Source organism: Ceratosolen solmsi, unplaced genomic scaffold (genome assembly GCF_000503995.2).
Source record: "Ceratosolen solmsi marchali unplaced genomic scaffold, CerSol_1.0 scaffold10, whole genome shotgun sequence".
In the NCBI taxonomy this organism is placed as follows: domain Eukaryota; kingdom Metazoa; phylum Arthropoda; class Insecta; order Hymenoptera; family Agaonidae; genus Ceratosolen; species Ceratosolen solmsi.
Window position 1 is genome coordinate 26,473,235 of NW_011948412.1, and position 16,471 is coordinate 26,489,705.

A 16,471-nucleotide genomic window follows, 5' to 3' on the forward strand; every position below is an offset into this window, starting at 1 on the left:
AACGCGCAAGCAAGCGGGTAGGGAAATGCCGTCGAGCTATTTCGTGGTCAACAACAGCCCGCCGAGGCAACATTTGACAGACTAACTAACACAAATTCCAATGCTTGCAACGACTGAAATATGCATGTATATATATAACCCACGCTGCCTGCTGTTGCACTAAGCTCATTGACGTGTATGTGTTTCCGCGTCATGCGAGTAGCATCGTGAAATTGACTTTCGTAGTAGAATTTTAAAGATACGCATGCGCGTTGTGATTAACAGGATGTTACTCCACTGGACTTGCACTTTTGCTCTTTGATCGTCGGTAATTAAATTTTATTTTATTAAAATTTTAATTATTAAATGGTATTTATTTATTTAGTTTTTAATGAAAATAAAATCTCTCATTTCATACGTTAATAAGTTTTAAAAAATGTTATCTTTATAAATGAAAAGCCAGGAATGCTACTAATTTTTGATAAAATCAAATATTTCTTTTAAAATTGGCTCGAAGTAATATAATATAACTTAAATAAGTCATTTAAAGCATGCATTAAAAGTCTGTGCCGTTCTTTCTTTTTTTGAATTATAATATTTTGTGAAAAAGCTAATTGTCTCAACATGCGCAAGAAAAAATAACTTTTGAAATTTTTCATATATTAAGTGATATATACATATTAATTAAATAGCGTAGTTCTTCAACATTTTTGGTCAACAATTACGAATAAATAGTTTTAAAAACATCTCGTTTAAAGTGTCCACTGATTAGAAACATGTACTTTACTATCTCCACTGTAGCAGGTTGAGCAGACCTTTTAAACTTTAAGTCAAAACTTAAAATACTGTAATTTATCGGTTACTTCCTCATACACAAAGTTTCTAAATCCTCGTATTCACAGGATCGTGTACTTTCTGCATATCAATGAGTTTTCAAAACGGTTCATTTTCAAACATCTAAAATAATCTTAAAAGCACTTGCATAATTTGATTCTCCATACTCTGTAGTTTTATTTATCGTAACATTACCACTTCTTACATAAAATTATCGTATAAATGTATAAATGATTAAATTTATATAATTAGAAGTACATATATAATATAAAGTACATTTAATATAATTAGGGTTGTTCTAATTTGAAGTTGTTAAATATCTTTCTTTCTTTTTTAATTAGAATTAGTGTTTGCAAATAATGGAAAAAGAAATATTTTATAGAATTAGATATGTAATGAACATTGAATAATTAAGATAAATCTTACGGAATTAGATTTAAATAAATTTAAATAATTACATACGCATACACACACACACACAATTTTCTTTGAAATAATGTTATATTAATATTATACGCTATTTTTAACAATAAAATATGGATTTCTAGGTATATAATTGATGAAATACCGAACATTTGTAATAACAATAAATTCTAAATATTGAAGTGATTATTTAAATAAGATATCTTATTTAAAATTTTAACTAAATTATAATTTATCTGTTTCGTTATTTCTCATGTTTTAATATGGAAATAAGTACAATCTGTTATGCTAATACGACATATGTATGATATACGTTGCCAAGCAACGGTACTAAATATGAACCAAACAGTTTTCAAACATAACCTCAAGTATTCTTGTGTATAAAGTGTGAATATTTTTTGGTAGCGATTTGTCTATGTTTTTACAAATTATATTAACAACAATATAATAATCTAATTCAATGTTAATTTAAGATTCGAGTTAAGCTTTAGTTTTTGCATTAAATTGAATCATAACTAATTCATTATTAGTTACTTTTAATTAATTTCAAACTATTTATTGAAAAGATAAGCAGTATGTTTATTAATTTTATAATTTGTATCGTAATTTTTTGTATATAATATATTAAATGCGATAATATATATTTGTATTATGTATTTTGATTGGTTCAGTACTTTATTCTATTCTGAATATTGCAATATTTTCTAATGAAAATAATACACCTCAGTTCTTTAGATATTATTATTTTATATACAAATGTATTTTATATTATAAACTAATCATATAGTAATAAATTTTAATTAATTTAAATTAAAATGTTGAATTAAAAAATTGCTTAAATAAAATAAAGTAAGTTTCAATAAACTTAATAAAATTATTGATTAAATATTAAATATAAAATAATCTTAATTGGAAATCTAATCTTTTTATATACTGAATAAAAAGGAAATAGTTTACAAAATTTGTTAATTATTTAAAATCATTACGGTATGGTAAAATAACAATTTATTTAAATTTCTATTTTTATTTTTAATTTTTTTTTTTTTTTTTTTTTTTTTTTTGAAGAGAATTTAGTATAAATATTTTTAATTGCTACAAAAGTAGGTTTGCAGTAAGGTTATTAACAGATATGTGTTTAATTCTAATTACATATAATATATGGAGTGGTTAAAATCATATTTATATTATAGACCTATTTTATGTGTATTATCTAATGATTGTTATTTATATTTAGCATGTTTATATAGACAAAAAATGAGCTTATGTATGTTAATGGCATATTAAGTCATACAATGTTTGATCTCAAAGAATTTTATGTAACACAAAAGTAAAAGGTAATATATAAAAAATTATCAAGTATAAAGGTATAAAGTATAAAGATATAAAGTACAAAAGGTAATATATATAGTTAAAGCTTATTATTTCATTTCAGTATTTACATTGACTCTATATTTAAATAATTATTTACAAAAATGGAAGAAATAGAATATGAAAGCATTATTCAATGGTACTGTCAGAAACAGTACTTCAGTGATATGCTATCTTATGCAAGACAGGCTGTAGATGCATATTCTTCTAACGAAAGATTGAGAGTATTACTAGCATTGTCATTTACTTTAAATAATCATTACAAAGATGCATTTAAGGAGACTTCCTCACTGGTTAGAATATTATTTATATTAATTTTCTTGTATTTTCTTGCATAAAATTATAAAAATAGTTAGTAGTAGCCCTTTCCGAAATATTAGTGAAAACTACTTTACTATCGACAATTTTTAACATATTATTAATTAAAATTTCTTAATAATGACAGGCATCTGCAGAAGACTACGCAGTTGCCTTTTTGTCGGCTTTGCATATTCAAAGTCATATCTACAAAAATCAAGAAACAACTGATCGATTGGCTATAGCTCAGATTGATACAAAAATCAAAGAAAATCGAAAGAAAGCTTCTGCTGAGGCACTGTCCCTTGCTGCGATGATTCTCCTTCTATTTAAAAAGTTCGATAGTGCAAAAGAATATTCCGATCGAGCTTATATACTTAGTCCATTAGATATTTTTGTTCTTCTGTCAAAAGGATGGTGTTCAATGACTTCTGACGATTTGACACAAAATCCTGGTTAGAAATTTAATCAAACAATATTATGAATTATTAAAGTATATTAAAAATATATTGGTATATATTTAATTTAAATGTGTAACTAATTAAGAATAACTTTTAAATAATAGTTAAGAAAGATAATGATTAATAAATAGTAAAAATGTAGCTTAAATTTTTTCATCGTCATTTCGGTTCGTAAATCTATAATGTCAGATAAAGAAAATTGAGTTATTTTCTGATTATTACGGTATGATTACTACATTCCAGTACTTCTAGAATTTTTTCTCCATATGTGTTTTATTTTTTAATTGAAAGTAATATGTAAATTTAATAGTAATATTTTAAATGGATATTTACGAAAAAGATATTTTTAAATTACGTAAGTTAAGTTACTATCTGTTTATCGGAAAATCAGCTCATTCTATATTTGAAATTAAAGTTTGAGTATAATTTTCATAGCTCATGTAGAATATTTGAAAATATAATTTTTATTTTATAATAATTATTGGAAATAATAAAGTACGATAAAAAAATTCGTCTTATAAATTAGGTAACTACTTTGAAATGATCTTGAAAGAGAATAATAAACATTTCAATGCAAAATATCGAGAACTACGAGGCGATCATTCTGGGGCAATTCTTATATTAAATCAATTAATAGTGCGATATCCTAAAATATCCGCCCCATTGGTTGAGAAGATCAACAATTTATTGGCACTGAAGGAGTGGGAGCAAGCTGCCGAGATATCTAATAGAATCTTATCATTCGACAACTCTAATATCGATGTCTTTAAATTAAAGGCCTTGATTGTGATATGTAGGGAAGGAAATTATAACGAAGCTGTTAAGCACGTTCAAGCATTTTTTCGAAATCTCATACTTGCCGAGTCCAAAAATATCAATCTTTTCATCGACAATATTAAGCTCTTCTCGAGAATCGCTGTAAAGAACGAGAGCATTATTTCCGAGCTTTTCAAGTTCGTCGACAAAATGCAACAGCAGAACGTATGTACCAGTGTCATCTTTGACTGCACGCCCTATAAGAGTTAAAAAGTCTGAGCGCAACTGAATTTTGCTATTTTCTGATAAAGCCAGGAAATGCGGCGCTAATGGTTCAGCTTGGTAATATGTGTATCCTCATGGATAAGTACCAGGAGGCAGAGAATTGGTACCGTGGAACGGTGCGTCTTGACGAGTCATCGTACGACGGTTTGATGGGCCTTGCACGCTGCCAACTTCAGGACGTGTCTTGTGAAGTTGAGAATCTCGCGAAGCAGCAACTCGAATTCCTTACGGAGCTTCACTCGTCTAGCCATCCCAGTTCCAAGCTACTCTTTATGTTTGCGAAGCTCTATCGCAACAATTCGCAGAAGGCACTCGAGCACTTGGATAAGGCTGCCTTGGCTTTAATTGAGGTAGGATCGGACTTTTGAGAGGAGAGGAAAGAAAGATATGGGAAAGTGAATGATTAATGGAGGCATAATCATTTTTTATTCAATAGTTTAAAGTCGAAATTTTGTTCATTATTATTATTTTATAATCATTATTTTCATTTTTAAAACATTTGCTCTTAAATATAAATGACATTTTTAATCATAAACTATTATAAATTCATTTTTAGAATTGCTCTTGTTACTGCTACGGTTATGAATATTTAAACAAGCTCAATACTGATTTATGCATGGATATTGTGCAAGAATATCTTCATCATTCACCAAACAGTAATGTACTTAAAAGCAGCGAAATTGAAAAGAGTTCGTGTATCAGGCTGCTGGAAATTGTTATAGAAGCTAATCCCGGACTTGGCGCTGCTTTACTATTGATGGGAAGAATTAAAATGCAGTTCGGAGATTTGAATGGTTTATTTAGTTGTTTTTCTTATAATTCAGTTTCGATTCAGATTTATAACTAACAAATTCTAGTAATAAATAACTAATTAATTCAAATTTTAAGTAAATAAAAACACAGCTGGTTAAAGTAAACCATGCTTTTAACATTTTTTTATTATCTAATTTTTTTTAATTTTCTGTTTATTGTGTTTTGTTGTAACATAATTTTTTAATTTTAGGAGCTGTAGTTGTTTTAAAGAAATTATTGGATTCAGTTGATAGAACTAATGCAGCAGGTCATTTATTAATGGCTCGAATTCTCGTCAAACAGGGCCATTACGAAAGTGCCTCGCAAACTTTAGAAGTAGGTTTGAGTTACAATTTTCAGGTCAGAGACGATCCAGTTTACCATATGATTATTGGTACAGTGGCAAAGGAAAGTGGAGATCTTGAAGGTATACATAAAATTTATATTTAAATTATATTTAACATTATGCTTCAAATAGTAATAATGTTAAATTTATCAAATTCAATTATCATTTTTATTAAATTGATTTATTCTGATGAAGCCACTACTATTATTTTAGTTATTAACTTATTATCACATTTAATTTTAAGACAAAAATTTGATATAATCTTCGGATAAAAAATTATACTTTATTTGTAAGTTTGATTCAATTCAAGACAATCGTGTTGTTTCTTTAGAATCATGTATGTATAATATTTAAATTTTATAATGATAATAATATCTACATTATAAGAAATTATTATATTTCTTTTGTCGCGAGGCAATGTAGTTTGTATCATAATAATAAAAATAGTAAATTATAGAATAGTCTTAATAATTTTATAATATCGAAATAATAAGTTGTGTTTAATAAAGGTATATCGCAATAGTGTTAGTAATATATCCAGTAGATCGTGGCATCGATAACCAAAAAAAAATCTTTAAGGCTTCTTTTCTATATTAAAACGATGATGTATCGATGTTATAAGTAGCTCAGTATTTAATAGATAGTTCTATATTCAAATTATCCAAAGGCTTATTCAAAGTTTCAAGTTTCCCCAGATATTCATTGATTTACAAGCTATTAAAAACATGCTTAAAATATAAAAATAAATGTTATGAATATGCGATTACTGTTTTAAATATATTTTAAATATATAATGAATATATATATATATATATATATATATATATATATGAATAAACCTTAGAATATGCATTCGGTAATTAAATTGGAAGTTCGCTCATTTATAAAAATACCGAAAACCTAGGTGCTATTAAGAATCTAAATAAGGCGATGTCGCTTGCCGGTTTGAGTCCGAATCAAGAAACAATGGAACCCGTAATTAATATCACCGTATCGGACAAGGCGACGCTTTATTTAGAACTGATATCAGCATACTTGGATCTACGGAAATTTGACGATGCAACAACATTGATCGAAGATGCCCGAGCGCAGCTTCTTTCTAGTCCGGAAGAGGGTCGTATCATTATCGGCCATGCGGAGCTATACTTGGCTATGGATGAACTTGATCAGGCAATAGAAATGCTTTCAAGTATTGGACCTGGAGAGCCGTATTATGTGCAAGCTCATACCAAACTTGCTGATATACATCTACAACGTAGAAAGGATCGGAACTCGTTTGCCAAGTGCTTTAGGTAGGCAAAGACATTTGAAACTAATTCATGGTAGGGCAATAGAGCTTGTTAAAATATTTTAATATATAAATTATGTAAACATGTAAAAATATGAAATACGTGTGAATAATTAGGCGATTTTTAAGATATTATTTTAGAAGTTAATTATTAGTATTAGGAAATAGCGTCAAAGTGGAGTTTTTATTCTGTTCTTATTGAATATTTACATATATAAATTAGGGCTATATATAAATATCGATTTTGTGCGTTTTATTAATGATTATCTTATTTAACGATACTGTTTAGTACGGGTACTTTTATGAAAGTATCCGTATCCAATTTTATGTAATTTCTCGGTCCCAGTATCTTTTTGTTATATTTAACAAAACATTTTAAGTAATAACTGACAATGCAGGCGCGAATGTAAACTTATTTTTTCAGAGATTTGGTGGAAAATTGTCCTGGTTCCGAGACGTATAACATGTTGGGTGACGCTTACATGTCAATTCAAGAGCCAGAGCGTGCAATCGAGGCTTATGAATTGTCGCAAAAAAATAATCCCAAGAACAAGGCACTTGCAAAAAAAATGGGAATTGCACTGATGAAGACACATCAGTACTCTAAAGCCATTAGCTACTACAAGGAGGTAGTCAAAGTGGAAGGATGCAGGGAATTAAAGCTGGATATGGCCGAACTTTTAATGAAGCTTAAGCAATTTGATAAAGCAGAGGAGGCTTTAGTTGAGGAGCTCAATGGTATGTCTTTTAAATAAAATGTATAATATATCTTCAATGTCATTTTTTTTAATGTTTTTTAATGAATATTCAATTATCATATTTATTTTTAACAATTGAGTTTTAACGAATATGGTTCAAACAATTGTCAATGTAATGTATTTATTATTTGGAGAGCATTAATTAACCAGTAGAATTAATAATAATCATATAGTTTAAAACGTGGATGATCAAATTCCGATAAAATTGTGAATTAACGCATCGATAAAAAATGTTTAACAAAGGATTTAATTTTAGTAATAATTTCGATATTTTTGGTGAATTTATTTAAGGTAAAACGAATAATTTAATATTAATTTAGAAACTCATATTTTACAAGCCATTAATATTTAATCGTATTATTTAAACGATTATTTTCTTATTGTAATTATAATTGGAAAATAATATCAGTATCATTAAAAAACTGTAGATGGCCGAGGAGTCAATGATATTCAGACTTTGGAAATGCGAGGAAAACAGTTATTACTGCTTGCAAAAGTGCGGGAAAAAGCAGGTAACTTAAAAGGAGCTTTAACTACATTGAGCGAAGCTAAGGAAAATCAAGTTCGATACGCTCAAAGAGCAACGATGTTACCGAATCTGCTAGATCAGAAGAACGTATTAGCTGATATTTGTTTCACAATGGCTGAACATTCATCATCGATAAGGCAGTTTATCCCAGCGGTAGATTATTATAAGGAAACTCTCTCCTACAAGCCCAATGATGTTAAAGCCTTGTTGTCCTTAGCAAAATTATATATGCAGGTACGAAGAAAAATCATTGATGATCTTGTTCTGCGATATCTACGATTGATTTATCCCTTTAAATGGTTATTAAGTCATGTGTCTGTAGTAATGCATTATAAAAAATATATTCTATTTAAAGATGAACGAACTGGATAAGTGCACACAATACTGTCAAATTCTCTTAAACACGGACCCCAACAATGAAGCAGCATGCGTCATGATGGCTGATTTGGCTTTTCGAAAAGTGGACTTCGATACCGCAGCGTTTCATTTTCGACAGCTATTACTTCAAAAACCAACGTACTGGACTGCTTTAGCTCGACTAATTGAAGTTTCCCGCAGGACTGGTTAGAATTTGTTAATTCTGTAATTTATACATGATAAAGTGTTTATTATTGTGAAATTATTGTGACTGCTTAAATCTAAAACACTAAATAAGGCATGATTAAATACACTTTCGAATTTTAGTAGTAAGCAGTTTTTATACTATTTATAACTTTAGTGATAGTTTACATCGATTGAATATTAATTCTAATGTAACCATTTCAATGCAATGAAATTATGAATTAATGTGTCTCTTATAAATACTCATATTGAGTTTATCAAGACATTTTTTACATCTATTTACCATTTTGATATGCATACTACAGATACATTGTGTATATATTCTGTGCGAATGTAGAAGAATGTTTTCTATTTGATTGGCAAACGAACGGCTCGATTGCCATTATGTCTCCATTGTTTATTTTTTTTTTCTTTTCGTAAAACATTCGTAATGTTACTTAGCACGTTCGTTTCTCAGGGAATATTGACGATCTCAGCGAATGGTTAACGAGGGCAGAAAGTGCCATGGATAGGGCCAAGCCCGATCCTGGATTCTATTACTGTTCGGGTCTTCTCGACTGGCGGATCGGTAAACTCGGCTCGGCCTTGACGAAATTCAACGCGGTCCGACGCGATCCCGAATGGGGACAACAGGCTATTTACAACATGATCGAGATCTGCCTGGATCCCGATGATGACTCTACATTGTCCAGAGAAATATTCATTGATGATGAGACGGATGTTGATGATTCTAAGAGTATGGCGCTTAAAAATGCGCAGAAGCTTTTGCAGGTAGTGAAAGCTGTTTTAGGAATGTAACTTTTATTAGTGGTTTCGAAATTATCGATCTTCAAATCACTCTCGTTATTCAAATTGCCTACAATGAGAATAAATTCTTAATGTAAAGTTTTGGAAAACATAATTTATTCATAATTATTAAGTACTTGATACTTATTAAAAATTTATATCTCAAGTAAAACTGTGATTTTTAGCATAGCCAATAATAGTATTTATAAAGCATAATTTTGTATCGAAGTTTTAAAGTTTTTTTCACTTTCTCTCTCTCTCTCTCTCTATATATATATATTTCTTTATGTCTCGATAGGAGTTAAATCCAAAGGGAAATCCTCAGGAGATGTTAACGCATCGGTTATTGAGCAATTTTATCCTGCTCGCTTCGAAACAGAAGCACAATATCGAACAAGCTCTCCAGGATTGCACGGCTTTAGCAAGCCAGGAGGTTCTTCGGGATCACGTAGGACCGGCTCTAGGACTTGCAACGGCTCATATTCTCCTTAAGCAGACGCCACGCGCACGAAACCATTTAAAACGCGTTAGTAAGAATACGTGGACATTCGAGGATGCCGAATACTTGGAACGTTGCTGGCTGTTGTTGGGTAAAAAAGAATTTGTTTACGTTACGCGAATACACAGACGTACAAGCGCAATACATAATGTATATTATTTTCGTTCGATGCTTTTTATTTTCATAGCGTATTAATTGTTTCTTTAGGAAATAAAACGCTTACTCGATAAATTTATTCTGTGCTTGAATTAGTTTAAAATGAAAATAATAAAAGCACAATGCTGTAGATAAAATGTATTTTACAGATTTTTCTGCCTTTCTTTTTTAGTAATTAATTTATGTCTCTTCTTAGGATATACATTGCTTTAAAGTAATTAGTTAACCGAATTGAAAATCTACACACCTTAATAGTATTTATATTTATAAATGTAAAGCTTTTATATAGAAAATTAATTACACACCAATGCATTTCCTATAATAATATAAGCTGAATTGTTACTTTAATTATTAGATTAATAACATTTGTTTATGATTAAATTATGATATAAAGAAAACATTATTAGTAAAAGTATTGTATTGTAATAAATATTTATATAGAGCCAAGCGGTTTTGGCCATAAATAAAAAAGCCATCGAAGCTCAAATGAACGGTATGGAAAATTATATAAAATTGTAAATCGACACTTGTAAGTAGACTCCATTGAAAAGCCATACGGAAATAAAACGAGTATTCTTAATAATTGTTGCACAGCCGAGATCTACGTGCAGTCGAGCAAATATGATCTCGCTTCGGAGCTCCTGAAGCGAGTGCTTCAGCATAATGTAACTTGTGTGAGGGCCCACGAGCTCTCGGGTCACATCTCCGAGAAGGAGCAGAGTTACCGGGAAGCGGCTACGAAGTATGCTCAGGCATGGAAGTACGGGGGTAAATTCAAGCTGAACATTGGCTACAGGTTGGCTTACTGTTACCTCAAGAGCAAACAGTACGCAAATGCCATCGACGTGTGCTACGAGGTGCTCAAGATTAATCCCGACTATCCGCGGATCAAAAAGGATATCTTGGAAAAAAGTATGCACAACATTAGGACCTAGAGACGAGATACGAGTATAAGGGTGTAATTGATGAATTTTTAATTTTACTTGTGCTGGAAGTTTTTGCGAGGGTGGATTTCTGTGGTTAAAGAGAGTTTGTAATTACATCATTGTAATAAAACATTACCAAAAAATGTTAACTTATATAAATGAAAGCAATGTAAGCTTATTCACATGCAACTAATTGTACATTTTCTGCTTCAATTTAATTTTCTGTCAACATGTCGTATCTTTTTGCAAAAAGATATTCACTTGTACAATAAGAATATTTCAAAAGAATCTTTGTTATCGATCATTATTGTTTATTGCAAATTGCTTTATTTCAGATTTTTTCATAGCCAGAACATTAATTCATTAATATAAATATATTAATAAAAATATTTTCATATTGAAAGTTATTACTATTATTGTTTGTAATGAATACAACACTTAATTATATGTTAATTACTTGATAAAAGTAAAATATTGTACTATGCTTTTATATTTTCATGATATTCAATAAAATAAATTGAGAAGAATAAATCATAATAATTTAAAGCGTATTTAATTTCGTTAATTTATACGATATATTTTTATGAAGATAGCTTACCGAAGTAAATGGTAATTTTTTGTCTTTTCAATTTGGATTTAGTATTTGTTCAAGAATGCGAGAACAATTTCTTGCCACGACTTTCCACGGTCGCTGGACATTCGAGACGAGCAATACATCTGGAAAACCCCAGTGAATATTTAGCTTATTTACTCTTGCTTATCTAAAAACGTGCTCATGCTTTTCCGGTGCAGTAAAACTTTATGTGTTTACTGTGAAGAAGTGGTAGATTGTGAACGAATATCAGATGTGCGTAAAGTATCGAGTACAAACATTTCCTAAATTTCACTGCAATCCAAAAACCCCGCACGTGCAACAACCTGTAATAGCCGTATGTGCGCACACGGCCTTTAAGACAATGCTTGCATTGTTCTTGGCTATGCCACATCTGGTCGATCGCATTGGAAGATCAACCACGCCCAAGAGGACCCTTCTTCTAGCCAAGTCCCAGAGAGGGATGAGGCAACCAAGGAGAGGTGACCAATGGAAAAGGCTCGCCACCTTCCGACACTTTCCCAATTAGCAAATTCGGAACTGAGCCCGGAAGGAAGTGGAAATGAAGGCGTGCATAATCTATTGTGCGACCCAAGATCAACCACTGATTGGTTAATTAATAAAGGAAGAAGGGATCCCAAGTGGAGCGGGATCAGTGAACCATTTAAGAAGGGACTACGTAATGTACCCTCACTTACTCTTTCCAAATACTTCTTACAGTGAAGGATAAGTCACGACCTACTCTCACGGAGGAGGACCGGAGAGACAAGTCGTTTAGCTAGCTGAGTTTCAATAAGAAGTTCTTTCCACTATTGTGAATTAGTGTACAGTTGAATTGATCTCATCAAGACTGGATTGCGTGGGACCTGACCACTTGTGGTCTCACTTGGAGACAAGGAAGAACTGAAGAGTTGCAACATTGCAAGGGAACGTCATAACAAGCCACCGAAGAGAGACTAGAAAAATCACGATACACTGCAAGTAAGTCCTTACAGCTAATACTCATTCTTGATTTCTCGGCTTATGTAGAAGACGGACGGATAAAGTCCAACTACGGAAGCTTCCCGGACATACTCTTGAACAAGACCAGCTACAAAAGCCACATTGGCTTCTCAATCCCTTAAACTACAAGTTGTTCCCTCGACAAATGGCGCACAGCTTCGCATAACCTCCATTTCGGCTCTCTTACGACCTATATTTAGGGGCAACTGCACACGTGTTGAATTGACACACAATAATATTGTAATAATATTGTTTGATCAGAGCACTACAATAACCATAACCTCTTAGTGATAATATTCAATAGATTATAACCTACTTCTTGTTACAGTAAATCATAATCTCACCAGTGACATGCAGAGAATAAGAAATTGATTATCCTCTAATTATCCAATAAACAGATATATCAACACCACAAGATTATTAAGAAATATAAGGATCGTGTGTAATTTCACCAAGGTTAATAATTCCCATTGGAAATAAAGTAAAATAAATGAATTAAACAGCAGTAATAAAGATATGTGTTAATTATTGAATCGACGCATTAACCCTTTACTTGCCCGGCAACCCCACATAACATGTAATGGGTTTTTTGTTCTAAGTTGATTTTTACACGTTTGGCTGACGAGTCAGATTAGTGGAATTATTTTTTGAACAGTATTAATTTATTAATAATGACTTACCATATTTTTTTAAAGTAACTCTGCTTATAGTTATACTTTTAAATTAATAAAATTTATCATTGTGTGCATCATTTGCTTATATTTTTCAATTTATAAATAAATAATAATAAATCGATCAATTAAAAAAAGTTTTAAATACTCTTTTAATATAACCGAGAAATAGTTAACATAAAAAATAATCGAATTTATATATTGGTCCAGATATCAGTTTTAAAATACAAAATATTAGACAATATTTCATTTAATTAACTTGCAAATCAAATATCAATTTTTTTCTTCTAAATTCTATTACTCTAATTTGCATAAAATTTTTTATTACTTATTCAACTGTTCATTGTTCGCGCTTGAATTTTTTAGGCACTGACATTGCTGATGCCGTCGTCGTTAGGATTTACAGTTGATAAATTCTGATTGAGGAATTTACATTGGAATTTGAATAATTAAAGAATAGGAATTCTATAGATTGATGACATATTTAATTTTCTTTTTTCAAATGAATAATAGTGATATAGATGAAGTTACGCAAACTTTAAAATGATATCCTATCAGGAATTTCAAATTATTATTTTTTGCTTCAAATTAATAGATTTTTCCTTTTTATGTAAAAAGTGAATAAGCATTGGTCGATAGATTATTAAGAAACTGTGTGTATATTAGTAATTTTAAAAGATACGATGTAAATTTATGATTTATTGTTCGATCTATTTTTAGAACGATATTAATCGTTTATTTCTTTAGACGTTATTTTTTTTGAAAATTAAAAGCGATTTAGAAGAGTGATCATATTAACTTACATTTTAATTGAATACTAATTTTTGAGTAATAATTATTGAATAAAAATTACCTACCAATTTATTAATAAAATTATATTAATCTATATTATCGATTAATTAGTAAAAATTACTTTTTTTTAAATTTATATATAAATATAGTACTTTTAATTTTTTATTATATTATAAATATTATTTAGAAATTTTAAAAATGATTTAATAAGGAAAATGTTTAACTTAATATTCACTCGTTATTATTTTTAATAATTATTTAAAATATAATATCAATTATAATCACTATATTAATTTTTTTCTTGAAATATCGAAGTCAATAATATAGTAGATAGAGAAAAATAGCCTAAATAATTTTTATATCCGTTGTTACAGTCAGACTGATATATTTATTATAGATATATAAATTATATTTTATTCGATTATTTAAAATTATTTTTTACAGTTTTGTATTTATATATTAATAAATGTATTATACGTACCTATATAAGTACCTATAATATTTTCAAGAAATATATAAAAAATGATTCAATTTAATTTTGCAAAAATAATGGATATGAAGTTATTGTAAGGAAAGATACTTTAAGAAATATAATACTTTATAAATTGTAGTTTTCATTCTTTATAATTTTTAATAAAATTAGTTACTATTATATATCATCTATACTATTATTATATTTTAAAAATATAAATAATCATTATTTATGTCCAAGTATAATTTATATTTAGAATTTTGTTGTACATACAAATGTACATTTAATCGAAAAAATTACATTTTTAATTTGTACGATAAAAAAGAGTAAAAAATATTTTTAAAGTCATGGAGCATACAGATCATTTGAGTAACGTGATAATGATATTTACAGGACAAATTGATTTTAGTACGTGAATGTTGGAAGAAGAAAATTACTTTCCTATGAGAATGTGGACACGATGCTATTAAAGACATTATTACGAATTTATGAATTTATACCGCATAAACTATTTCGAGCTAGAGCGATTAATGATAATTATCATAGTATTTTAAGGATTAGTAAGTTCTATATCAATTTAATAGATTAATTATTATCGAAATTTTTGCTTTTATAACGATAAATGCTTTATACGTTAATAAGTTGAAAGAAAATGCATACTTGTGAAGTACAAATACTTTATATTTAAAATTATATGAAATCGTTTTACATCTCTTGTTATGCATAGAAATTATAACTAAAATTATTTCGAATTTATTATATCAAAGTTAATTTAACTTTTAGCATATTTTTACTTTCTAATTTTTAAACAGTAATTTTATTCATTCTTATATTAATTACTGAATGAAAAATATTTATTTGATGGGCGAAGAAAAATCATTCTCAATACTTTATTTATATTTATTAATTTAAAATTATTTTCGTATTTATGTTTATATTTAATGGTAAAATCTTGTATCAATTCAGTGACCTATGTGATTCTATATTCATATACATGAGTAGAATGAAACATTATCTGTTGTAGAAAGCATTTAAAATAAACAATTTAAAAATATACTTATTTATGTAAAGTCAATAATAATAGGTTATGTAAGTTGAGTTCTTGCCGCGAATAATGTGGTCATCGTAAAAAATGTATGAAAATTAAAAAAAATAACGTATATAATTTACTATAATTCAAAATAAATTAAATGGTATTATTATATTATTTATTAAAGTTTTACTATAGACGATGCACTGTGACAATCTAATTTATATATGAGCTATATATAATTTATATATAAGGATAGTTGTTCGATTTTAAAGGCTTAGTTTATAACTCAAACTACCAATTCAATAGTTCAGTGGATTATTCTCTCGACAGGATAACTTTAAAGGAAATAATAATTGACAAGGCTGAAAAATATCATATATTTTGTAAAACAATATTTATTATTTGTTAATAATTATAATAATATTGCAATGTTGTGGAGAAAGAAGATTATTCTATTAAAGTAATGAGGGTGTGTCCTTGTAGTCTTGATTATCGTAGATTCGATGGATATGACTGTGTATCTTGAAGTTGAGGTTATGCTGATGTTGTATCACCTGATGTAGTCAGTCAATCATGCTCATGAGGTAGCATGAGAAGATGGTGTTTGAATCAAGTATGTTTGATATATGGAATAACTATACTTGATATGGTGTAAGATGTTTAATAGAACTTGGTGAGTAATCAATTGTGTCTTTAATTATTTATGGGGGGCAGTAAAAGAGTCTAATCACAGGTAAGAGTGGTTAATGATAAGCCTTCGAGCTCTTGAAGGACTTAATAATCTTTATTTATAGTCGATTAGTCGATCTATTGTTGTCCTTCCTTGACAACGTGCTTAACGCATAGCGACACTTGTGTCGTCTGT

At 29.1% G+C, this 16,471-nt stretch overlaps 1 protein-coding gene across 1 annotated transcript; it reads left to right on the top strand.

Annotated features, from left to right (window-relative positions):
- The first annotated feature begins 2,673 nt into the window (after window positions 1-2,673).
- On the top strand, window positions 2,674-11,098 carry LOC105363573 (tetratricopeptide repeat protein 21B). The gene is made up of 13 exons (XM_011501314.1): window positions 2,674-2,897; window positions 3,050-3,356; window positions 3,889-4,343; window positions 4,430-4,753; window positions 4,960-5,197; window positions 5,407-5,622; window positions 6,446-6,833; window positions 7,254-7,567; window positions 8,016-8,350; window positions 8,472-8,679; window positions 9,135-9,448; window positions 9,762-10,053; window positions 10,713-11,098. Exons 1-13 carry the CDS (start codon window positions 2,709-2,711, stop codon window positions 11,051-11,053), a joined length of 3,921 nt encoding a protein of 1,306 aa, XP_011499616.1. The 5' UTR covers window positions 2,674-2,708; the 3' UTR covers window positions 11,054-11,098.
- The last annotated feature ends 5,373 nt before the right edge of the window (window positions 11,099-16,471 follow it).

Excerpts from the sequence above, each read along its gene's own strand:
- LOC105363573 (XM_011501314.1), top strand. The coding sequence starts at position 2,709 with ATGGAAGAAATAGAATATGAAAGCATTATTCAATGGTACTGTCAGAAA. Across the intron at positions 5,623-6,445 it reads GGAAAGTGGAGATCTTGAAG|GTGCTATTAAGAATCTAAAT; the intron begins GTATACATAAAA and ends CCGAAAACCTAG. Across the intron at positions 8,680-9,134 it reads TGAAGTTTCCCGCAGGACTG|GGAATATTGACGATCTCAGC; the intron begins GTTAGAATTTGT and ends TTCGTTTCTCAG.